The sequence below is a fragment of the Urocitellus parryii genome, chromosome 5, assembly GCF_045843805.1.
Source record: "Urocitellus parryii isolate mUroPar1 chromosome 5, mUroPar1.hap1, whole genome shotgun sequence".
NCBI lineage: Eukaryota > Metazoa > Chordata > Mammalia > Rodentia > Sciuridae > Urocitellus > Urocitellus parryii.
In genome coordinates, this window is record NC_135535.1 from 40,865,314 (window position 1) to 40,892,108 (window position 26,795).

At 37.9% G+C, this 26,795-nt stretch overlaps 1 protein-coding gene across 1 annotated transcript in view; it reads left to right on the forward strand.

Annotated features, from left to right (window-relative positions):
• E2f7 (E2F transcription factor 7) overlaps positions 1–17,481 on the forward strand; it is a 38,784-nt gene extending 21,303 nt beyond the window's left edge. Inside the window, exons 7-12 of the mRNA XM_026397007.2 lie at positions 9,281–9,463; positions 9,946–10,018; positions 11,957–12,440; positions 13,494–13,749; positions 15,255–15,670; positions 17,311–17,481. Of these exons, the coding sequence (XP_026252792.2) occupies positions 9,281–9,463; positions 9,946–10,018; positions 11,957–12,440; positions 13,494–13,749; positions 15,255–15,670; positions 17,311–17,481 (1,583 nt within the window). The remainder of the gene's footprint in view (positions 1–9,280; positions 9,464–9,945; positions 10,019–11,956; positions 12,441–13,493; positions 13,750–15,254; positions 15,671–17,310) is intronic.
• Positions 17,482–26,795: the final 9,314 nt, after the last annotated feature.

Genomic DNA, 26,795 nt, shown 5'->3' on the forward strand with positions numbered 1-26,795 from the left:
GCCAGACATCATTATTCATCTTGCATCACCTCATAGTACTAAGAACAGTGCCTTGATTATGTTAGTTGACTAATAAGCTTCTACAGAAGGTGCATAATTAGCATATGTAAGAGGATACCAGGTTCAGTTCTGATAGACTCTTAGGTTTTAGAGGGGTGAAAAAATAGCATATGTGAGAATAAATCTGGGTTGTGCTGGAGAGATGAGCCACTCTGATTTAAATGCAGAGAGTAGGATTAAGAGTACATGAGATAAAGGCTGGGGCTGGGGCTCAGTGGTAGAGTGGTCGCCTGGCACATGCAAGGCACTGGATCTGATCCTCAACACCACATAAAAATAAGTAAATAAAATAAAGGTTAAAAAAAGAAAAAAAAGAGTACATGAGATAAAATATAATCAGATGGGACCACACTTTTGGAAGGCCTTAAAAGTTAGGCCAAGAAATTTGCACTAGATATAATGAGCAGAAGTGACCAGGAGTCCTTGAATATAGAGATTAACAGAAAGGGCTAAAAGTGTTGATGCCTTGAACAAAATTATCAATGGGGAGATGAGCTGGTGTAAAGAAATCAAGTTCATGGTCACAACCAGTGGGACAGCAGCTGAGAGAACTCTGTGATCTGATGTGGGGAAAACAGTTTGACATCAGGTCGGGAACCTCAAAGTGAACCAGTATTCTCTGACCTTCAGAAACCTGGTTCTCTTTCTGTATTCCCTGGTTCCATTACTGATAACATCATCAAACCAGCAATCAAGTCTGGATCATCAAGTCACCTTTGATTCCTTGACTCACTTTCCTTCACCCCTAGAGTAGCAGTTCATCAGGGTTAAATTTCATAAATATGTCTTCTTGTCGTTCCCACCAGTATGGCACATTTGATATAGATATAGGTGTTTTAGTTTTAACTGCTTTATTGAGGGGTCATTGGCATATAATAAATAGCATGGAGTTAGTTACAATTTGATATGTTTTTGAAAATGTAAAACTTATAATGCCCCTGTGCAGTAATCACAAAACTGAGTATATTCATCACCTATTACCCTCAAAAGTCTTTTCTGCTCCTTTGTATTTCCTCCCTCCTGGCCTTCATTTCCATCCCTAGGCAACCACTAATCTTCTTTTTGCCTCTTTAGGTAGGTTTGTTAGTGTTTCTAGATTTTTTTTTTTTTTACAAATGAATTATGTATAGTTGTTGCCCATTATTCACAGATACCATAGTTGTGAATTTATCTGCCCAGTAAAATTTATTTGTAACTCCAAAGACAACACTCATTGGCATTGTCACAGTCATTTGTGGACATGCAGAAAATTTGAGTTTCCCAGTACATACCTTGGTTGAACAAGGTTCCTTTTTTTAGTTTCAGTCTTTGTAGTATCACGTTTTTATATTTTTGTGCTTTGTGTTAATGGTTTTGTTACTTAAAATGGCTCCCAAGGGTGATGTAAGCAAGATGGCTAACTAGAGGTGACTACTGCACTTTCTTTTTCACACAAGAATCAAAACAAAGAAAAACAGCTATTTTACTGGAGTGCTGCGTGGACAGAAACATTATGGAGCACAGAGATACATACCCATCTAAAGAAGGGAACTAAGCACACTGCATTTTTCATCCAGTCTCTCCAGATCAGTCCTGAATCAAGGAAGACTTTGCTCAGCAAGGAAAGGAAAAAAACAAAGAGGCTCTGAGTCCAATTTGGAAGCTACCAGGTTACACTGCCTGGCCCTTGAGAAAGAACCCAGCCCATGTTGTGCTATTCCCTGCTGAGGCACCTGCTGAGTGCCCTCTTAAGACTACCACCCAGGATTCTAGAAAGTTGCCCCTGGCAAATTAGCCACCTAAGTCCTATGAGCCAACAGGGTAACTCCACTTACCTTCCCATATCCCTAGGAGACACCTGGGCAATCCACCCTGAGTGACTCTGCCCTGCAAGGGTCATTGGGAGATCATGAGGTGGCCTTGCCCATGCTCCTGCTGCTCTGAAATCAGATAGATGTCCCTGCTTACACCTTCAATCTCAGGAAGCAGCTGTGAAGCATGTGCTGAGTAGCTTTGTCTGCAGAGCCCCTGGAAGAGTTGAATGTCCTTGCCTACCCATCCATGATCCTGAGAAGCAGCCTTCCCTAAGTGGCCTAGCCTATCAAGGGTTCTAGAAAACAGCCAAATACCCCCTCTTCCCACTAGTCCCTGGAAGGAGCTAGGCAATTTACCCTGAGCATTTGGTTTCTAGAGATTTTGAGAATTCATCTGCATAGCCCTCAGACATTGACAGGTGCACAGTTTTGGCCCATTGGTGAGGCCTATCCCCATGCAATCCTCAGACACTGATGGATACCTTGTTACCAGGCACACTGTGCTATACTCATGTGAGTCCACAATGGTAGCACTCTTTCCATGCAGCCTGTAGAAACTGATGGGCATTTAGAGCTGCCAGAAAACAGGCCCCACCTAAAATATCTGATCCCAGCTGGTAGTGCAAGCCCACAACCTCTGCAGCCTAAGCCACTGAATCAGGTGCAGACAATGCTGATGATGATTACAGCTAAAGAAGCTGCACAAACACTGCAGTATAACATCTACCTGGAATCAAAGTCAAAATAGCCTGTCCAAGGTCCTAAGACATACGACCAAGAGAAAATCTGTTACTCTGAAAGCCACCCAATAAAATTGATAGTCACTTCATCAACCAAGTGCACAAATATTAAAGTAAGGACACAGGAAGTATGGAAAACATAAAAGGTAATATGATGTCTACAAAGAAACAGATGCTATATAAAAGGAAATCAATAGATTGCCTGACAAAGAATTCAAAAGAATGATTTAAGAAACTTAGTGAGAAAAGAGAATACAGACAGACAATTCAATGGAATTAGGAAGATCATCACTATGAACCAAACTAATTTGGAACTAAATAACTGAAGTTAAAAAAAAAATGGTTAAGAGCTAAACAGCATAACAGATCAGGCAGAAAAAAGGATTTCTGAGCTTAAAGAAAGGTCTTTTAAAATAACCTAGTCCAGTTTTAAAAAAAGTTTTTTTAAAGCCTCTTAAGATTTATGAGATACCATTAAGCAAGTTACTAGAAGGGGAAAAGGCATACAAAACTATTAAGTGGAGTAATTGCTGTAAACTTTCTAAATCTTAAAAAAGACAGACTATCCACTTCAGGAAATCAAAAAAGCCTTACTACATTTGACAAAATAAGAGCCTTTCTGAGGCAAATTGTGGATATATATGCACCTAACACTGGAGCACCCAATTATATAATGTTGATTATTACATATAAAAGGAAAAGTGGACTGTCATACAGTAATAGTGGGAGACTTCAACTTTTATCACTGAAAATAGTATCCACTTGAATCAACAAAGCAACTTTAGAATGGAACACTACTATAGACCAGGAGCCAAATAAAATCAGATGGAAAAAGAAGACATTACAACTAATAACAAATATATATGATCACCGGGATCCCATATGACCAAATATACCAACAAATTGAAAACCTTAAAGAAATGTACAAATTTCTAGACAAATATAAACTACCAAAATTAAACTATGAGGATGTAGAAAATCTGATAACAAGTAACAACAATGAATCAGTAATAGAAAGTCTCCCATCAGAGAAAAGCCCAGGACTGGATGATTTCACTTCTGAATTTTACCAAAAATTTAAAGAAGTAATGCCAACTCTCTATTCCAAGGTTTCCACAGTAAGGGGTTTCAAACTCATTCTGTGGTGCCAGCATCATCCTAATACCAAAACCAACAACAACAGATAAGAAAGCTATAGACCAGTATTTCTGATTAACAGATGCAAAAAATGATCAATAAAACATTACCTAACTGAATTGAATAGGACATAAAAATTATACACCATGATTAATTGGGATTTATTCCTGGGGTGCAAGGATATTTCAACATATAAAAATCAATTAATGTGTAATATAGCAACAGAATAAAGGACCAAAATTGTGTGATCATCTCAACAGATGCAGATAAAGCATGTGATAAAATTTAACATTGCTTTATGATTAAAAACTCCTCAAAAAATTAAGTGTAGAAGGAATGTCCCTCAACCCAATAAGTGCTATATGTAACAAACCCACAACAAACATTATAATGAATGGAGGAAAGCTGAAATCATAATAAAGTATTGGAAGTTTAGCCACAGCAGTAAGGCAAGTGAAAGAAATAAAGGGCATCTAAATCAGAAAAGAAGAAACAGTCAAATTATCCCTGTTGGCAGACATGATTTTATGTATAGAAAAACCTAAAGACTCCACCAGAAAACTGTTAGAAGTGATAAATTAATTCAGTGATGTTGCAGAGTACAAAATCAACATATAAAACCTAGTAGCCTTTTTATGCACTGTTGTGGTTTGAATCAACAAAGAAACTTTAGAATGGAACACTACTATAGACCAGAACACTACTATAGACCCAAAAGCTCATTTGTGAGACAATGCAAGAAAGTTTGGAGGAGAAATGATTGGGTTATAGCCTTAACCTAATCATCGAATTAATGCCTAATGGGAATAACTGATGACTGGAGGCAGGTGGGGTGTGGCTGGAGGAATTTGGTTCATTAGGGGCGTGGCTGTGGAGTATACATTTTATATCTGGAGAGTAGAGTCCCTCTCCCTCTCCCTCTCCCTCTCTCCTTCCTGATTATCATGTGAGCTGTTTCCCTCCACCACACTCTCCCACCATTATGTTCAGCCTCACCTTGAGCCCCAAGGAATGGGGCCTGCTGTTTCTTGATTGAGACCTCTAAAATCATGAGCCCCTAAATAAATTTTTCCTCCTCTAGCATTGTTCTGGTCGGGTCCTTTCATCATAGCAGCGGAAAAAGCTGACTAAAAGCACAGTCAGCAAGTTTTACTGACAAATGGGATTACATCAAACTAAGAGGCTTCTGTAAAGGAAACCACGGTAAAGAGACAATCTATAGAATGGGAGAAAACTTGTAAACTATTCATCTGGCAAAGGATTAATTTCCAGAATATATGAGGAACTCAACAGCAAAGCATAATCTAATTTTAAAATTTGTGAAAAACCTGAATAGGCATTTCTCAAAAGAGAATATACAAATAGCTAATAAATATATCAAAAAACGTTCAGTATCACTGATTATCAGGGAAATGTAAATCAAAAACCACAATGAAATGTCATTTCCAATTAGAATGACTATTATCAAAAAGACAAATGTTGGCAAGGATGTAGAGAAAGGACTCTCATAAACTAGTGGTGGGATAGTAAAGTAATCATTATGAAAAACAGTAGAGGTTCTTCAAAAACAAACATCTACTTGTGTCAGCCATTTATTAAAAAAGACAACTGGAGCTGGGGTTGTGGCTCAGCAGTAGAGCACTTGTCTAGCACTGGTGAGGCCCTGGGTTCATTCCTTGGCATCACATAAACAACAACAACAACAAATAAAATAAAGGTTAAATTCTTAAGGAAAAAAAAAAAAGATTGTCCTTTCTCTTCCAAACTTTGAACCTTTATTTTTTTTATTTTTATTTATTTATTTATTTTTTTATTGTTGGTTGTTCAAAACATTACATAGTTCTTGACATATCATATTTCACACTTTGATTCAAGTGGGTTATGAACTCCCATTTTTACCCCGTATACAGATTGCAGAATCACATCAGTTACACTTCCATTGATTTACATATTGCCATACTAGTGTCTGTTGTATTCTGCTGCCTTTCCTATCCTCTACTATCCCCCCTCCCCTCCCCTCCCCTCCCTTCTTCTCTCTCTACCCCCTCTACTGTAATTCATTTTTGAACCTTTATTGAAGATAAATTGGCCATATATGTAAAGTACCATTTCTGGACTCTCCCAACTATTGTCCTAGTCTGCTCATCTATTTGGTATCATGATAATATTGGCCTCTGACATTGTTTTGTAAAGTAGTCCATCCCAAATAGAATTTTTATATAATTAGTGTTTTTTTTCTTTAATATTTGGTAAAATTTATCAATGAAGCCATTTGGGGTTTTCTATCTAAGAAGGTTTTTAGCTATAGATTACTTTTCTTTAATAGCTATAGGGCTATTCAGGTAATTTCTTTATTATTTCCTTTCTTATTCTGGATTCTTAAGGTAAAAGCTGAACTTCTAAACTTGACATCTTTTTTTTCTAAGAGGCATTTTAGTAATATAAGTTTCCTACTCAGTACTTCTTTAGTTGATATGGTTCCATTTTGAATTTCAAATAAATTTCTTTTTAATTTCTTCAGTTTCACAAGTTTTTTAGACATGCATTTTAGTTTCTAAATGTGCTGGAATTTCCCAAATATCTTTCATTGATTTCATTCCATTTGATTAGAAGACATACTTTTTATAGCTTGAATCCTTTTAAATTTATTGAGATTTATTTTTTGAGGCACATAATCCATCTTGGTAAATATTTTGTGTACACTTACAAAGCATGTATATTGTTATTGGGTGGAATATTCTATAAATGATAACTAGATCAGATTAGTTGACAGTACTATCCAATTCTTTTATATCCTTACTTATTATTTCTTTACTTGTTCTATCAATTATTGATAGATGGATATTGAGATCTGTGATTGCAAATTTGTCTATTCTTGCAGTTCTATCAAGTTCTGCCTCTATGAATTTGGGATTGCTATAACTTCATGATGAATTCTTTTATTATTATGAAATAATCTTCTTTATTCCTGGTGATACATTTTGTGCCCTAAGATTTACTTTATCTGATAGTAAGATAATCACTTCAGCTTTCCATTCATTAGCATAGTATATATTCTTCATCCTTTTACTTGTAAGCAATTTATATCATTTAGGGTGTTTCTGGTGGGCACTGTATTGTTGTTTATTTTTTAATCTAATCTGATAATTTCTGCTTTCTGTATTATTTAGACCGTTCACATGTTATACAATTCCTAATCTGTAATCTATTTTCTTGCTTTTTGTGTTCAATTTGTCCCATCTGCTCATTGTTTGTTTTTCATTTGGATTTATTATTATTATTATTATTTTTTTTTTGGTCTCCATTTTAACTTCTTTGTTGGCTTATTAGCTGTAACTCTTTTTTTTAATATTTGTTTTTTAGTTGTAGTTGGACACAATACCTTTATTTTATTTATTTATATGTGGTGCTGAGGATTGAACCCAGGGCCTCGTTTGTGCTAGGTGAGCACTTTACTGCTGACCACAACCTAAGCCCCATCTGTAACTCTTTAGTATTATTTTAATGGCTGCTTTAGGGTTCATTGTATACATTTATCACAGTCTATTTTCAAGTGATATTATACAACATGTATAAGAACCTCACCTTTCATTTTTCCTGCCTGTCCTTTATGCTATTATTGTCAAACATTTTACTCCTATGTATATTATAAACCCCACCATGCAGTTTTTTAGTTTAGATAGATGATCATCTTTTAAAACTATTTTAATAAAAACGATTTTATCTTTTCCTATAGCTACCATTTCTGGTAAACATCTTACCTTTTGGTAGATGTAGATTTCCATTTAGTATCATTTTTCTTCTGTTTGATGGACTTTTAAAAACATTTTGTAGTACTGATTTGCCAGTAAAGAATTCTTCCAACTGCTGTATGTCTGAAAACATCTTTAGTTCACCTTTAGATCTCAAATATATTTTCACTGGATAAAGGATGCTAGGTTAAAGGGTTTTGTTTTGTTCTTTTTCTTTTCTGGTGCTGGGGTTTGGTTTGGTTTTTGTTCTTTTTCTTTTATGGTGCTTGGGATTGAACCCAGGGCACATATGGTAGGCAACTGCTCTACCACTGAGCTGCCTCCCCAGCCCAAAAGTTTTTCTTTTCAGCATTTTAAAGAACTTGCTCCACTGTCTGCTAGCTTGCATTATTTAACAAAGAATCTGCTGTCATCCTCTTCTGTATATAATGTGTCAATGCTTTAAAATTTATCTCTATGACTGACTTTAAACAATTTGATGATGTGTGACTTGGTGTACTTTGTGTTTCATGTTCTTGGGTTTGTTGAGCTTCTTGGATCTACAGGTTTAAAGTTTTCTTCAAATCTGGCAAATTTCCAGTTATTATTTCTTCACATATTCTCTTGCTATATCTTCAAGTTCACTTTTCTTTTTTCATTTTTCCCTTAAATCTACCATTAGTCTCATACACTATTTTTCATCTTCAGCATTTTACCTCTAAATGTTTGATTTAGACTTTTTTCTTTAATGTCTCCACATAATGTACTCAGTCTTTCCTCTGGCTTCAAGACAGTCATAGAACTCACCTTATACCTGTCCCTAAGGGGTCACTGTCTGATGTCCAGTGTCCTAAAAGCCATTGTTTATATATTTTGTCAAATGTTTTTATTCAATTCAGGATGGAGGGCAAATATGGTCCCTGTTTCTGACTTCATCTAATTTTCTTCTTTATGGTTCTGTGATTTGACTTTCTAAAAGGAACATTTATTGGGCTTTTGTTATATTAAAAACAAAATGATAAGGTTTCTTTTGTTTCAATTTTAAAGTTGCTTTAACACGAAAGTAGGCATTTTATAAAATGTAAGTCTTGCTGTACTTTTCAGTGTATTGAATCAGTTTTATAATTAAAATAGGCATATTTTAAGCTTAGAAAAAACAAGCAAGGAAGAAATGACTACCTGGACAAATAGGAATAACTGCCAGAGTCTACATAGGAAGTTCTATCCTGACCCTTTAAGCACAAAATGGCTTCTATTATCCTCACTGTTCTGCAGCATTTCAACCACAAAATCTGTTGACCTTATTCCTTTGGTCACTTAGTAACTGAGCCTCCTGCTGCATAAGAAAGAAATAATAAAGTACAATAGAAAACAAAGATTTTCCTACTCATTGCCCTAGAGCTTTGGCATAAGAGCTGATCTCAATTATCTTGAAAGTGAATCTGAAAATATGCATGTTGGGTTGAACATGGTCAGGTTTTCCTTTGATACTCTCTGTCCCAACAGAGTGTTAAAATGTCAGGCCTGTTCTAATTTGGGTTAAAGAACATCTTGCTCTACTTTTGTTGCAGTTCAGATAATTTTAGAATATACATGGATTCATTCTTACTTTATAGTCATCCACTAACTTTAAAAAAAATGAGTACATTGAAAGAAGTTGGGGTTTGAGACAAGGCTTATAAAATTCCTTTAATTGTCTTAGTTTTTGATTTATAGGGTAACTTCATTTCAATTATAGGTTCAAAGCCATTTCTTCAAAGGACTAAATTTATCCTGAATTATAGCTGTATAATAACACTACCAATTCTCATTTATTTAGATGAAGAACTAGTGGATGTTTCTGCATCTGTCTTACCAGAATTAAAAAGAGAAACATATGGCAAGATTCAAGTATGTGCAAAACAGAGGCTGGCTCGTTATGGTTCCTTTAACACAGTTCAGACTTCTGAGAGGATACAGAGGAAAGTGAGCTCAGAACCCAGCAGCCCGTGCAGAGAACAAGGTATCTGCCCTACATGACCCATGGAATCCATCGGTTGCCATGTAATTGTAGCCCTCCCCACATGCTAGCATTCTAAAATGATCTGACTCTAGATCTTGCCTGTTTTTTCAGAAGTCTGCTTTTCATTTGCCTGAGGTACAATAATTATTGGCAGCAAAGGAGATGCTGACTTCACAGTATATGGACATTTCCCCATGCCTAAAATAGATCTGGTCAGCCTTGATCAATTGGTTTGCCATAGTAGACCTATTCGATATATCTCAGAAATTCAAAATAGCACTGATTTGGTTTGATTTCCTTACTAATTATTAATGAGATTTGAATTCACCATTAACAGCTAGCTTCTGGAAACTTCCTTCTGAATCAAAACCAGAACATATTTGAGATAGTCTTATAATTCTTGAACTATGAGTAATAAATTCTGTTTTATGTAGTTAGTATGCATAAATCCCTTATTGTAAAATCTTCATTTTCCTTTTCAGGATCAGGTGGCTATTCCTTAGAAATTGGAAGTCTAGCAGCTGTCTACAGACAGAAAATAGAAGACAATTCACAGTAAGTACTCTTTAAAAACTCAGAGTGCATTCTTTCTATTTTGTACTATTAATTTTTGACAAAATTGAAATGCTACTCATCAAAAGATAAAATTTAAGTCATCATTTTTATTAGAATTGCTGTGCCCTGGGGCTGGGATTGTAGTGGGCTCAGCAGTAGAGAGCTCGCCTAGCACATATAAGGCCCTGCGTTTGATCCTTGACACCACATAAAAGTCAACAAATAAAATAAAGGTATTGTGACCAACTACAGCTAAAAAATAGTTTAAAAAAAAAAAAGAATTGCTGTACCCAACACTTCAAAACATAGCATCTGGGACATGAAAGTGTGAAAAATTCATCCCCTAAGCTATGATAGGATGTAGGGAACAAAATTAAAAGATAATATACTGGGGAAAAAAAACATAAAACAAAAAAACAAGTCACTATACTAACATGACACTGGGAAATGATGCATCTTCATCCCGTAAATCACTTTGTGATCACCATAGCTAACTTTGTCTACTAATTCCCAGGTCTTATCTGAGCCAAGGTTAGGAAGCAGAGGGACAAAATCTGATTAGTTTCACTGTCATGATTTGTCCAAATAGAATAGTAAAAGGAAACACCATTCATAAGAAGAACTTGTGTATAGGTCAGGTTGGCAAGAAGCATTGAACTCCAGGTGGAAGAGTTTGGATTCACTAAATAGTAAAGAACTATTGCAGGTTTAGTAAAGAAGAACCTTCTGGCTGCTTTGAGTAGGTGGGATTGGAAGGAGATCGGATCACAGAACAAGCCTTTGTGTTGGTTCCTGTCTGCTGTGGTGCAGATCTAAGCCAGGTCAGCTAGAGATTGAAAGGAAGGGAAATCAGTGTAAGACAGAGTCAGCAAGACTTGTTCAAAAGACAGAGATGACAGAAAGAACATCTGGGGGCAGGTGGTGGTGATGTTGGTGGAGATGGGATTAAAGCAATTGGCTGGGATTGGTTGGTGGTTGATACCCTCCATGTGGGCTAGTTGAGTTTCTCAACTGAGTAATATGGATTCCTCACTTAGGGAGGCCATGGCTAAAGAGATGTTCTCATCTCTGTAGCCCTGAGTGCTCCATTTTGTTTCCAGCAATAAAATGGATGATAAGAAGGTGGACAAAGTGGGTCTTAGCAATTCCATCAGAAGGGCTGGAGAAAAACCCCTATCTTTTGTTTACCATTTCTTGAACAATCTCCCTCATCCCTTTCTAAAAATGTATTAACAATGCAAATATGCTTTTGAATATTTGGAGTTTTTTATGTTAGAGACAGAAGCATCACTTATAAGCTCATAAATTAATGGATCTTAACTTTGGACATATACTGTCTTGAATTCTGTAGTATACTGAGAAGAGTGAAATGAGAATGACAAAGTAATCATTTAGTAAATAGTCTTATTTCCTTACTACCCACTTCATTTGTTTCACACTGAATTTGAGACAAATTCTTTCTTTAAATCAAACTCTGCCCAAGATCTCTTCGAGTGACTGAGAACACAAGCTTTTTGCCATCAAACATGGTATAAAGCACATCTTCACCACTTTAGAGCTAAGTTGCCTTAGGCAGGTTGATTAAACCTCTGAGTTTCAGTTTTCCTCACTATTAAAACGGGTGGGGGTTGGGGGAGAATAAGAGTAGCTACTACTATAATAATTGTATAAAATGTTCAATACTGTGCCAATCATGAAAGTATCATCTGAGAGTCCCTATCAGCTCTTCCCACTTCAGCACCCCCTCTCCAACCCTAACCATCCATGCAGAGTGTGCTGCTCTTCTGCCTTGGGAAAAGCTAACGTAAGCTCAGGGAGTATATTTGAACACCACCCTGTGCAGTACCTCACTCCTGATTTGCAGGGCTCTCTTAAGAGTCAAGAGCTGGTAGAATGTGGTAGTTGATGGTACTCATTATATGTTTCTTTTTATTACAGGGCAAAAGCCTTTGCCAGTAAGAGAGTGGTGCCTCCAGCAAGCAGCTTGGACCCTGTCCTTCCTGTTGACTCAGATTATTGTGTTAATCCTTTAGCCCACCAAGTATTTTCTGTTGCTCAAACAGACTTGCAGGCTTTCTCCATGCAGAATGGTCTCAATGGAAAAGTTGGTGTCCCGCTTACTTCCCCAACCTCTGACATGGAGAGCTTGAAGCCTGCTCTAATTGCCGGGCAGCCCCTGGTGTATGTGCCCTCCACCTCACTGTTCATGCTGTATGGGAGCTTGCAAGAGGGACTGTCCCCTGATTCTGCATCAGAAATAGACAGCAGAAGCTCAGAAGTCCCTGCTGCATCAGAGCCTTCATTCACACCCTCAGCTCAGAAGCGCCTCTGTGTAGAGAGGAAGCTGCAAGAGGATGAGCCCGCTGCTAAAAGACAAAGTCAGGAATTTGAAGATAGCCCCTTATCCCTTGTCATGCCCAAGGTAAAGGAATATGGGTGGATGTGTCTGGTGATTTCCCATTATCCCTGAGCTTCTTAATGTAGACACACAGATACTAATAGCCAATAGAATCTGGAATATAAAGATATTTCATGTGTCACTTATATCAATAATTAAACTCTGAACTGGCTCCCCCAAAAATCTTGCCACAAAATAGTACTGTAAGAAAGAAGAAAACAACCTATCCATTAACTTACCCATAGTGCAATCACTGCTAACCTGTTTGCATATTTCTTCCCAGTCTTTTTATATGCGATTAACAAAAAAAAAATCAAGCTGGAATCCCTGCAATAATCAGCTCAGTCCAGGATGCAGCTGAGTTCAGAGTCAGGAACATGGGTACTAGCTGATTGGCTGTGCCCTTACTTGGTTGGTTCTCTTTACTGCCCAGTGAGTCCATTTGCATAGCTACAAAATGAATAAAAAAACAAAAATATGAGCTTTCCACATTCCCCACTTAGTAGCCATGCAGAGGTTAATGAGATGTGCCCAGTAAAATATGAAGCAGAAGGACTGTCCTTAGAACAGTTTTCAGGAGTCAGCTGGGCACACTGCATGGAAGTCATTCCATTAATTATGAACCTTTCTTTTCTACTCTTGCCAGAATGAATTTTCCTAATTTTGTTTATAGCTTGGGGTTGCAGATCCAAAGTGAAAGACTGACAAACACATCTTAGACCACTGATGTGGCTTTGAGCCAGCCCACAGTTCTTAGAAGGCCACATGAGACTGCAGCATCAACATCCTTTTTGTGTTAACAGCTCAGAAAATTATTTCATAATCTAAACATCAGGGCCAGATTTCCATTACTAAAATCTTTATCATTTCTAACTGAGGAGTCATAAGTCTATAGATAGACATGGCATTACATCCATCTTCACGCTATTCCTATATGAAAAGAATATACACAGTCATTGAGGCACACAGCTGTGTTGTACTTTTTTTGTTTTTGTATTAGGTATTTTGACAAACCTATTATAAGACAGTACTGGAATTTTGACTTGCTTTTCTGCTTCCTGGTTTGGTTATGCTTAGAAATCCTCAGGTTCCACAGACCTTGCGTCTCCCAAGTCAACGGGAAACAGGGGATCTATGCCCCTGGAAGATGCTCATGTGAATAGTCAACTCCCTGTTGCAGAAGAGGTTTCAGGAAAGGCTTCAGCAAACTGCTTCACTTCTGCTGAGTGTAGAAATCCTTCAAAAAATATAGATACTGAAAAGCCTTCAAAAGAAAATGAAAGTACCAAAGAGCCCTCTTTGCTGCAGTGTCTTTATGTGCAGTCTCCAGCTGGTAAGAGATGTCATCATGTCTTAAGAGTCCCTGTGGGATTTGAATCATAAATTGAATTTTTAAATTTTTGTCTGTGTCATCTGACCAAAGAAAGAAGTTCATTGACTTGGCTGCTACCTATTGCCATTTTACTTTCAGCCTCCTTGTTTTCTTCATGTATAAAATGAAGGATGAGGCTGCTCTGCTTCACCAACAGCAGGACAACAGGAAAACAGTTAAGGCAAATGATTTTTTTAAAAAATTCATTAGAATTTTTTTGTTTAAAAATCATAACAAATTTAAAAGATTTTATTTTCAGAATTTTGGCATTGGTTAAAAGTAATAGTGTGAACCTATTGGCCATTGTGTGCAGCTAGGTTCTGTCTCTTGAGTATCCAGAAGTCCTGAATACTTTGTGATCTGGAGGGCTTGACATTTAAAACCACTTATAATCTGAGAGAACTTAAGTATTCAGCCATCATTATCTGTAAAACACCAGTAATAATAGCACCTGTTTCATAAGAGTACTGTGAAAATTGAATTAGATTTAATAATAAGTCTAAAGGATCTAAAATAATAGTGCCTGGTACTTAGAAAGACTTAGTCAAATGCTGTTACTGTTTTGAATTAAAGCTGAATTACAATAGGAACTTAATTTTTAAGATATGTTCTTTGTACGATAAAGCTAGTCTCTACATGCACAGAAGTATATGCAGAGACTTGACTCTCTCGGTTTCTTGGTGGCTTAAACCTGACCTTCCAGAACAGATTAGGTAGGCATTAGTCCATTACCCACTTGTCGTTTCTTGAGCTCTGAGTGTTTACTTTAAGCACAGTCATCAGTGTTGGTGACACTTTGATTAGCAGAAACAGACTCAGCCAATGCTGAATGAAAATTATATCCCAGCATAGGAATTTTGTACTTTTTCTCAGCCATAGACCATTGTATAGCCTGGAGAGATCTGTGGATTCTCTTCAAAATGTTTACAAATGCAGAGAATTGAATACATAGAATTACAAAGAACCAATTATATTAAAATAAAGAAGAAAAATAATTTTTGAAATTATTTGTAGCAATAAAAAGAACTGATAGCAAGTCTAAAATTGCCATTTTTTTCAAAGTTGTGATGAGTTAAAATCATCACAATAACTATAAAGAAATATGAACATCTTTGTAAATACTGTTGTAATTTGTTGCCTGTGATCATCGAGGGAAAGATAAATTTTCAGTTAGAAATTCATAAAAATAAAGATATGCTTTTTCCCATCCAAGTTTCACTTTCTCCCTTGAGTCAGTGGTACTCACATTAAGAACCTTCCACAGGCATGAACTGCATTGTCATGCAAGTAATGTGGGGGTACAGTCTTGGCCACCAGTGTGAAGGAGCCATGTGGGCTAGAAGAGCAAAGAGAAGGCATTTGACCATTCGATGATTTATCAGGGACTTCCATTTGAAAGGGCCATGAAGAATGTCAGCAGGAGTGGAACCTTTATGTCATGTTGATCTTTGTTATTCTTGTTTCAGGAATCAATGGTTTCAATGTGCTCTTATCTGGCAGTCAAACTCCCCATGCTATGGGACCATCCTCAGGTCAGCTGCCATCCTTCAGCGTTCCTTGTATGGTCTTACCATCTCCGACTCTGGGCCCTTTTTCTGTTCTGTATTCTCCCACGATGCCCAGCCCGATTTCTTCTGCTCCTGGCACTCTCCCAAATACGGGACCTGTGAATTTCAGCTTGCCTGGCCTTGGATCTACAGCACATCTTCTTCTCAGCCCTGCAGCCATGGTCAATCCAAAGTCCTCTACGCTTCCTTCTGCAGACCCTCAGGTTCAGAGTCAGCCCTCTCTGAACCTGAGTCCAGTGATATCAAGGTCACACCACCTCATCCAACCTGACTCTCCTGTGTACATGGGTCATCCAGTCTCAGCAGTACAACAGGTGAAGCCTGACAGTTCTGTCACTGTGGTGGGGTGTCTACATTTAGTTAGCTTTCATTTAGCCACATGGCTACAGGACAGAGGTGTTACTGGCTTCCACTGTGAACCCACAGTTATCTGCTTATTATATAATGAGATATAAGGTAGGAGATCCTATATTTTCAAGACAAAAGTAATTTTTTCAGTTGTCATTCTGTATCCTAGAATTAGAAGGAACCTATTTAGGCATAGTTAGGGGAGATTTTTGAGGCATGCCACATACTTAGATGATTTCAGTGATCTCCAGGCTTTTATTTCATTAGGTCATTTAAGAAGACCATCTTAAATTTTAATCGATCAGGTATAGAAACAATCCAGGGAAACAGACTTGATACTAACTCTTGTCATTTCTTGAGCTCCAAGTGCTTACTCTAAGCGTAGTCATCAGTGTTGGTGACACTTTGATGAGCAGAAACAGACCCAGCCAATGCTGAATGAATGATTCTTAACATCAATCATTTCTTCAAGAATGTGATATCTAGATATCTACTTATGTACATATAAATACTCTAAAAGTGTACATATATAATCCATACAAGTTCATCAGAACTGTATTTGTCCCTCAAATGCCATTTGTAGTTGTCATTAAACATCTCTTTGGAGTGATTACTTACTCTCCTAGAAAAAATAATGTTGTTTTGTTTTGTTTTGTTTTGGTTTTGGGGGAGGGTACCAGGGATTGAACTCGGGGGCACTTGACCACTGAGCCACATCCTCAGCCCTATTTTGTATTTTATTTAGAGAAAGAGTCTCACTGAGTTGTTCAGTGCCTCGCCTTTGCTGAGGTTGGCTTTGAACTTGCCATCCTCCTACCTTAGCCTCCCAAGCCACTAGAATTACAGGCGTGCGCCACTACACCTGGCATAAAAATAATATTTGACCAAAATTATTTTAGACAAGTTATTTAAAGGCTCAGAAGCTTGCTAGGTATTGAAATAATCATGTTGGTTTTTAAATAAGATGATTATAGCATGACTTAAACTTTTTTCCCCCAATGCTGGGGATTGAACCTTGGACCTCACGTATGCCGAGTAAGCATCTACTACTGAGCTGTGTTCCCAGCCCAACAGGCCTTTTTGATCACCAGTTACAAGCTGGGCACTGATCAAGTCAGTGAAGATATAGCTATAAACAAGCTTTTCTTCTTTGCCTTTTAGGGTACATTTTCACATGAATGATAATAAGTGTTAGCAAGTACATGAATACCACACATGTACACTTATTATCTACTTCAGTGTTCTTTACAAACGTCATCTCAGTTAATTCTTACAGATCTCTGAAGTTGGTGGTTTTATCAACCTCATTGCACTGAACTGAGAGACAGATGCCCAAAGTCACCCACCTAGGGATGGGAGACTAGACCCTGGCTCTAGACCCTGACCACACTTGGAACCTTTTGGTAGGCCGCCTTTCTGCACTCAAAGTAAACATCAGCCTAATGTCCAGTTGTGGCCAGGATTGTGAAAAACACAAGTTGGAAGCGTGTGATAGGAAAGCACAGGAGGGGATACCTGCACAGGGCCATGACACAGGTCAGGAAAGGGCTCCCAGCCTAGAGACTGTTAGATTGATTTCACTTCTGATTTTGCTCTTTTTATTCAGTCACCTGCTCCAGTGACCCCCAAGAGTACCCGACGCACACATCGTGAAACATTTTTCAAGACACCTGGAAGCCTTGGAGACCCTGTCCTCAGGAGAAGAGAAAGAAATCAGTCACGAAACACGAGCTCAGCCCAGAGGAGACTAGAAATCCCGAGTGGTGGGCCTGACTAACCTGACACCTTGGAAGTGGGTGGGATCCGACCCCTTGAATCTCTGTGTCACAGGAGATGTCCTAAGTGGAACACGAACCATCCCACCCTCAGTTCGTGTCCTTGGTCCTCTCACCCACTGGTTCTGCTAACTTCCCAACATCATGTGGCATCTATTAATTATTAACTGTGCGTTCAGTACCAGCTGGAGTTCAGGCTCTGCGTGGTGTCACAGTGAAAGCACTGATAGACTGGCGTGGTTGTGATTCAAATCCTCTGATTGCTGCAGTCAGATCTATTAGGCTACTGGAGCCTTGCGGCTTTCTGAAGGAGGGCTGTCCAGCACTTAACCAGGGTGAGCATTCTTTACATGAGTAAATCTGTGGTGAGAGAACTTTGCAGTTTATAAAAACCTACTGCTTCCTTAAGCTTCATCAGGAAGCTGCCTTCAGTTATGAATCCTATGGTATTATTTATTTTGTTCCTGAAATGGGATTTAGTGCAAAAAGTTTACAACTACAGCTTAACACATTTATTTCAGGGTATGACGACTTGAATGTTTATACTTTTTTCTATAATTTGCCCTGCACTTACTCTACGACCTAGTAATAATGTGGATAAATGTACATACGTGATAAATGTCAAGACCAAAATAACTGTGAATGACACACCTGGCTATAAATGAACTGTGCTAACCCTATCTGTGGGCATGAGAACTAAGGGGAACTAGAAGCCCAATGGCTTCTCAGATAACTGCAAACAATGAGATTTTATTGTTCATTTCAAAAACTCTCCTGTGCTCAACTTCCTTCAGTACATGCCCTGCATTTTTATTTAAATGTTAACTGTAGAGTATCAGGTATGGATTCCTTCTAACAATTGCTATTTGTAAAATGAATCAGGATGGTAGAAAGTAATTATGTGGAAAATTGGGACCCAGGTGAAACCTTTTGGTCAAATTATGAATAATAATGGTGTAGAAACTGTTATAGGGCAATAGGTGATTCTTCTGTTTGGAAGGGTAAGAGAGAAAATGGACACATTATGTTCCATTTCCAAGAATATTCAAACCATAGTCATAATATACTTGCAGGGGTTTATTGTTCCAGCACAAACACAATACTGTAAACTGCTACGCAATATCCCTTTGTAAACCATATTACTATAGGGGTTCATTAAGAAACCAAACTAGTTCTTTTGTTTGTATTGATATTTACCTCACTCTGGTCTCTTCAGAGTAAAAGACTTCCTTCCTTTTTTCTCTGCTTTTCCTTCTTTTCTTCCTTTCTTTTCTCTGAGTTTCTGTCTTAGATTTAGAATCTTTATATAGGGCTAATTTTTATTTTTAGACCCAATAAAATATTGTATAAAAGAATAAAAATATTAATTTAAGAGACTCTGGGAGTCTGAGTAAAGTAGCTTTATATTAACTACAGAATACTATTAGCCTTATTACCGCCCCCAAGATTTTTAAAAACTTGAGGTAGGTAGCCAGATTAAATAAATTTGCTACTTATATCAAATTCTATGAACACTAAACTTCAAGTTTACAAGAGGATTTTTTCCCTTTTTTGCAGTTTTCTCTAGATTTAGATTTAAAATGTGGTTCTAATCATCAATTGCATGGTAATGTTTGCCCTGAACTAGTACTGATGGGTTCCTTATCAAGATAAATAAAAATTATGCATTTTTCAGGTAGGCTACAGGATATGCAGCATGTGAGTCTCTGTGGGATACCACATTTAAATCTATCATCTCAAAAACTTTGACAGAATATTTTCACTAAGATTCTATGTTTAGATTAAAAACATAGACCTGTTTTTTTCCTCAGCAAGCTCTCTACTTAACTTTTTTGTCATATTATTCATTAACTCAGAGAATTCATGGTTCTTGAGAGGTGTTAAGAAAACATCCATAAATGAGAATGTTACAACTTTGGGACATTTACAACATTTAGCAGCACAAAATCAAGAAAAATTACTTCTGTATTCAGTACCCACTTAATGTGCTTTATGATATGTACACTCAAATAATCAGTGGTATTTTCTGTTAGGAAAATGAATCTTTCTTACAGAGCGACTGATGATAGAGAAGCTGCTGAGCTAGACTTGGTTGGATATTCAGGGTAGTGAAGAAGCAATGGCAATCTTGAGTCTATCAGTGTATAATTCAGTAAAAGAAAAAAATAATCTTTGGTGATCCTGCTAAGAAAATGCAGCCTTGAGTCAGCACTGAGGGTGTGTGCCCTACACTGTCCAGGGTTTGTGAAACCCTTTCATTTTGGTACAAGAGTTGGGGGTATAACTTATACTTGAATCTACCTACCAAGTTTACATTACTCAATTACTTTTTGTAAGGTGCTATTTCTGTATTTAAATAACTTTTTTTAATGTAAAGCTGCTTTCTGCTTGTCTTATTGCACTGCTAGATTTGTGTAGTTATTAATTTTATTGCTTATACTGCTTTTGTTTTCATATTATTTAGCTCTGCTCTTTCTCCTAATGGCTATATTATCTATAGCTATCTACTTGTAACTGTACTACATGTAAACCAATTTTTTTTCTTTTAGAAAAATATCAAGCTTTATAATATAGCAATAAAAATCAATGCATTTAGTAAGCAGTGTTGGTTGTATTTCCTTATTGGCTTTCTTTGCATACCCTTTCGGTAAAACCATTAACAGCTACAACATATCCAACCAGGCCCTCATAAAATCTGTATTTGCCATGTCTGCCACAACATGTGCACCCAATAAAAAATTGGGGGGAAGACTATTGATTAGATGGATGAGTCACTATTAAATATTTTTCTTTAAAATGCTTTTTCATTGCATGGTTCCAAGTTACATAATAACTATGCAATAAATTACTGTCATATAGCTTGTCTTTTTTTAAATTGGGGAATTTGTTTTGTTTTTTTAGTTCTGAAGAATGGGCTCCATGATGCTTATAAAAACTTATAAAATGAATTCAATAATTTATAATAATAATTTATAAAATGAATTTAATCATGCCAACCTTGCTTTTAAATTTTCAGCAGCATCCCATTCCATACTCTTAACTCTGGGCCGGCTTTCCAGTCCCTTCACAGTCAGGATCCAATGTGCCTTGCTAGCTATGCCAGTTATTGTCCACTGAACCCCTAAGTTCTCTTTATCACAGAATTGGAAGCCTGGCAACTACATTCCCCAGATTCCCTTGTTACCAGCTTCTAGGTGAGATTTTTTCAGGAAGATATGCTCATGTGAAATTGGTAGTAAAGGACACTGAGGCTCTTCCTCCTACAGTAGAAGCAGTTCATCCAGCTCAGTTTTTTCAGCAGCCATACTTTATGCTACTATCCCAGACTGTGTACCAGCTATATCAGCAGTAGTCCCATACTGTCCCCAACTATTGGGAGGAAACAGCACCCCCCCAACCACTAGGCAATAGCAATAGTGACATCATTCAGCAATCCCTTGACTTCCACTTACTTTCCTTAAGACACAGTGTAAGCACCAATTCCCTGTATTAAAATCTTCCTGTGCATGGTGCAGTATGTACACCTGTGATTCCAGCTACTCAAGACACTGAGGCAGAAGGATCACAACTTTTAAAGCAACCTCAGCAACTTAGGGAGACCCTGTCTCAAAAAATAAAAAGGCTGGGAAGGTAGCTCAGTGGCAGAGCACCCCTGGGTTCAATTCCCAGTACCACAAAAACAACAAAACAAACATTCCTGCTGTAAATATAGTGTTTTCTGTCACTCCAGTCTCCATGCACATGTTCATATCTTTTGTGCATCCACACCTTCACATGAGCCATTTCTCTTCCTAAAATGCCCTCCTCCCCATTTCTCTAGCATGGGCTGTCTCCCATGCATCTTTCAAAACCTTCTCATGTCCCTCCACAGGACACTGTGAGATCCTCCACGTCAGGAATTAAGTTTTTCTCACCTATAGACCAGCATTGTGCTCCATGACGGTCAACCAAGCTGAAGGCACACAGTAGTGCATCTAAGATACTGGAGTAGCTGTGGTTTCACACACAATGGCAACATGAGAAAACTAAAATAAACAGCTATGTCTCACTGGAATCTAACATTTCCTGCATAGCCCTATCTCACTAGTCATGTTAATCATTTATTCACTCAATAAACATTTACTGTTCCTAACAGGTAGTCGTGGGGAGGTATTATACACATTTCTCTCTTTAATAATGGTAGAGAATTGTGGAAATTTAGTGCACAAAGAAACCTTAAAACTATTTATCCTCAGTCCATTTTACAGAGAAGGAAAGAAAAACAGAGAGGTAAATTACTTGATTACAGGTAATTCAATCACAACGCTGAGACCAGAATACAAACCCCAAATACTGTAGTCCAGCATGCCCATTCCTATGTTGTGCTACTTCCCAGGAGAAGGCAAATGGTTTCAAAAAAATGTTGAAAGATCGGTCCATACAAACCTACCCCACAGGTCATCCACACAATTTTCTGGTTGTATGGATTTATAGACCTCAAGTCTGGGTGTGTAGTTCTCCCTTTAGACAGGAGGAATGTAAGAGTAAAAACATGACCCTGCAAGTCTGAAGCATGCAGAGCAGTCTTCACATCTGCATTGAATTTAGGGAGATGCATGTGAGACCTCCAGGTATAAGAAATGGGGGAGGAAGGAAGGCACTTTAGACCAAGGGAATGACTGGTGTAAAGCAAGGAAACAATTGAAACTGTTCTGTGACCTTCAATCATTTTTTATCAAACTTGCTTATGCTCTTATCAAGAGTATAAGAACTCTCATACTCTTGGCTATTAATATTTAGGGAAATAAAAAATGAGTAACACTCATTTACTTAGTATATTGTTTAAAATATTGGAAACACTGAGCATTAAAATGTTCCCTTTCTTTGTAAAACACTTATCAAGAATAGTTTGAAAAGCACTTACTTTCTCATCATATAACTTACAATAAGTACTGAATATCATTTCTGTCTTGATGAACTGTCACACTCTCTTCCAAGTTTGGAGCAGCTTCTGACATTTTATTCTTGAATTTTAGTTCTTCAAACTGTCCCCAGAGCCTATCTGGTGTGGAGTCTCTAGATAGAGACTTATCTAGAAGTTTACTTCCTCTGGAGCATCTTCATCCTTCTTACTTTTCTCACTTGGGTTTAGTTCCTCCACCTGAATACATAGAGTCACCATCAGATGATGGCAATCAGCGTCCCCACTATCATTCCCACTATTTATGTTTCCTTCCAATTTCATTTCCAGCATTATCACTTTCTGCTCCTTTGCTTCACACTTTCATCTTTGTTGGCCAATTCTCCCTTTGGATTATTCATTTCATTAAAATGAACATGTGTTTTCATCACTGGGAAACAAAGGGGCAACATGAGTCCATGTTCTGTCTGCATGAACAGACTCTGGGCAAAGAAGTAAAATGATTGGACATTGATCATGATGAACATCTGTCATTTATGTAGTGATTTGTGGACTGAAGCAGCAAAATTTGTACTTTATGCAATTTGAGTTAATATAGCATGGCACAGAAACTGAAATCTGAACCTTGTTATTGAAGAACTGGTGCTGTTTAACTAAACCATGCTAACTGACATGGGCATATCAGAACCAGGTGGAGCAAGGGTGGCCTTCAAGTCATCATTCTACCTTGTGGCAGAAATTAATCTCAGTCTGTTCACAGTATCAGGGAGTTAAGTTTCTGCTCTCCACACATACACTCCCTGACACTCTAGAAGTGATTGGAGTACTTTTAGTGGCCAATATTTTAAAACATAATTCAAACAAACTTAAACAATGAGAGGCCTTCTTGTATTACATCACTAAAGCACAGAGGTAGACTTCTAGCTCATTTTTGCTCTGATTCCTTTGATTCTCCTTACTCCTTATGTCAGAGTTTTATCCATAAGCTGGAACAATTACATTTTCATACAAGCCAAGTTCAAAAGAAGAGAAAAAACAAATCTTTGGAAATTCAGAGAAGAAAGAACTTTCTCCCGGTTCCCCAGAAAACTCCAAGTTCTTATGGCCTAAATTGGTTTGCATATTTGCGGTGGCTCAAATATGGGTGGTGTCTCCCAAAGGCCCACACGTTAAGCTTGGACCCCAGGACAGCAGTGCCACAGTCTGGCTGGGCACAAATAACTGAGCCGCCATGAAGCACTTGTAGGTTCAAAATAGCAACTCTTTATTGCCAAACTCCACCAGCACTCCACGCACACTCCCCGGGAACTCTCCCGAACGCCACCCATGTGGCCCTTTCAGGCACACCACACCAACCGGAACTCCCTCCACCAGAACTTCACCCAACCAGCGTGAACTCCCCAGGAATTCCCACGAGAACTCCAAAGAGCGGGAGCCCGAGGAGGACAGAAGGGGTCTATATACAATTGAATCAATCCAGCATCATCTTAATGGCTCGCCTCTCAACCATTACTTCCGGCAAAATGCCAGGGTCCATTCCGACTCAGGCTGTGGCTCTCAACATCTCCCCCCTTCTGTTTAATTAAACAGCAAGCAATGTGGCTTAGGGACCGTGCCTGTCTTAGGTTGTCCAATACTACATATTGTCCTTACCCATCATTGGATGAGCTGACCTCAAGGCGTCAGCCTCCTGCCTTAGGTTGGTACCATTGCAATTGGATCTTACCCGTCATTGACTACTGGTCCAGCATACAGCCATACTTGTGGATAGGCCTTTGCACCAGTGGAGGGGTGAGGTTCTTTGCCTCACCTCTGTTGGCCCCCAAATTTGGCCTTTGCACCAGTGGGGGGGATGAGGTTCTCTGCCTCACCTCTGTTGGCCCCCAAATTTGGCCTTGGTGCCAGTGGGGGGGGGTGAGGTTCTTTGCCTCACCTCTGTTGGCCCCCAAATTTGGCCTTGGTGCCAGTGGGGGGTGAGGTTCTTTGCCTCACTTCTGTTGGCCCCCAAATTTTAGACCATCACAAGCAGAAGGAAGGAGGATGCAAAATGCCACAACACCAAGCCAAATGACAGTTCCTTTTGGAAAAATTATACCACCAATGACATCATCAGCAAAGATGCCCCAGCACTACCACAATTCGCTGCACCAACAGATAGTTCACAATGTATACAAGTGATACATAGTCCAGGCAAGTTCTGCAAGCAGTTCAAAGCAGAGGAATCTATCAAAATGTCCATTTCCTCCCAAAGTAAATTGACTCCTTGACTGAGCATCACTTGTTGAGTTATTATTCATTGATGCATCAGTTTATACAGTTTGTTGTAATAGCTATCATAGAAGCTGTAGTTTGGTTTTATCTTTGTCTTCACTAGCACTGGAATGAAGATAGGAATTCTGGCAATGATGGCTAAAAAAAAATTATGTAACATTCCAGCAGGCACTAAGAAAACAATTTTCTGAACAATTTACATTATCCTGAACAGAATTATTAAATATAATGAAAAGGAAAGGTGAAAGTAAATAAAGAGATCTGTTAACCTCCTTTTTTGTTCACATATTAAAACAATCCTCAACAGCTGTTTACCCAATTTAAATTAAACCATTTAAATCACGTGAATAAAAAAAATATTCGGGGGCTGGAGATGTGGCTCAAGCAGTAGCGCACTCGCCTGGCATGCGTGCGGCCCGGGTTCGATCCTCAGCACCACTTACAGACAAAGATGTTGTGTCCGCCGAATACTAAAAAAAAAAAAAAAAAAAAAATTAAAAAAAAATTCTCTCTCTCTCTCTATCTCTCTCTCTCTTAAAAAAAAATTCAGATCCACTTTTTCATGAGCGCTCCTCATATATATGGACATATGCACATACAGACATACAACACAAAACAGAAGTGTGCACACATAACATACAACACATAAAACAATAGTAAAGGCCTTGTAGCTTTACACAGGTGAAATCTTTATTGCAATGTTTAAAAACTCCACAGCCAAAAAATAGAACTGATCAGAAAAACATTAACCTAGGTCTGTATGAGCTTAAAAAATAAAATAGAACTTCATGATGTGGGAAAAGGCAATAATAAAATAGATATTGAAAAAAGACATCCTGGTTACCACCTGGGTTTGACTCTTCTTTGAATATCCCATCCTTTTTCCTGTAACTTGCATATGGGTCACAAGCAAGCCCCAAGGTTTTTTACATTTGAAATAGGCTCTAATGGTGTTCATTATTCATTAGCCTCCATGTGTGGGAGAACCACTGTTGCAGATGTAAGGATATCAGCTGTTATGGATTTGAGCCAAGTCATCTTCTTTTTGTTCTGTAGAAATCACTTTAGTTAGTCTCTCTGGAATCCAAATTGGCTGCTGTTCTCCCTGTGGAAACACACAAACACCCCCGACTCCAGACAATCACTGAGTCAGAACCTTTCCATTGTCCTGTTAGAATATCCTTCCAAAGTACCTTAGGCTTATGTACATTTTTTGGACACATGTGCCTTTCTGCAGCACTTTTAAAATCCAAATTTTAAAAGTTTAGAGTAAAAGGGGTTATTTTAAGTTTATCTTTGGGGGATATATACCCCTTCCCAATTCCCTCCTTTTGCTTTAATAAGTACATTTTAATAGTTTGATGAGCTCTTTCAACTATGCCTTGTCCCTGTGGATTGTATGGGATTCCTGTTATATGAGTAATGCCAAATGATGAGCAAAATTGTTTAAAAGAGGTAGAAGTATAGCCAGGACCATTATCTGTTTTTAACTGTTTTGGAACGCCCACAGTGGCAAAATTTTGTAAGCAATGAGCTATAATATCTTTAGTTTTTTCTCCAGCGTGAAGGGAGCCCATCAAAAATCCGGAAGAAGTATCAACTGTAACATGCAAATATTTGAATTTTCCAAATTCTGGCAAGTGTGTGACGTCCATCTGCCAAATATGGTTAGGTATCAGGCCTCTAGGATTGACTCCAAGATTAACTTGTGGTAAAAAGGTCACACAATTTTGACATTGTTTTATTATTTGTCTAGCTTGTTCCTTAGTTATTTTAAAATGCTTTTGTAAAGTATTAGCATTGACACGGAACCTTTTATGAAAATTTGTAGCTTCTTCTAGTGTAGAGAAAATATGTATGTCATGTATAGTTTTATCTGCTAAATCATTGTCCAAACTAAGGACTCCAGGTAATACTGTATGTGCCCTGATATGTCCTATAAAGAATGGATCTTTTCTGTCCCAGATTAGACTTTGTATAGTGGAAAACAAAGAGAAAACAGTAGAGGAAGGAGAAATCCTACCAGCATCTTCAAGGGATACTATAGCATTAACTATATACTGATTATCAGAAAATAAATTAAATACAGAATCTTTAAACATCACAAAAGCTGGTAATACTGCATTAAGCTCTACCTTTTGAGCT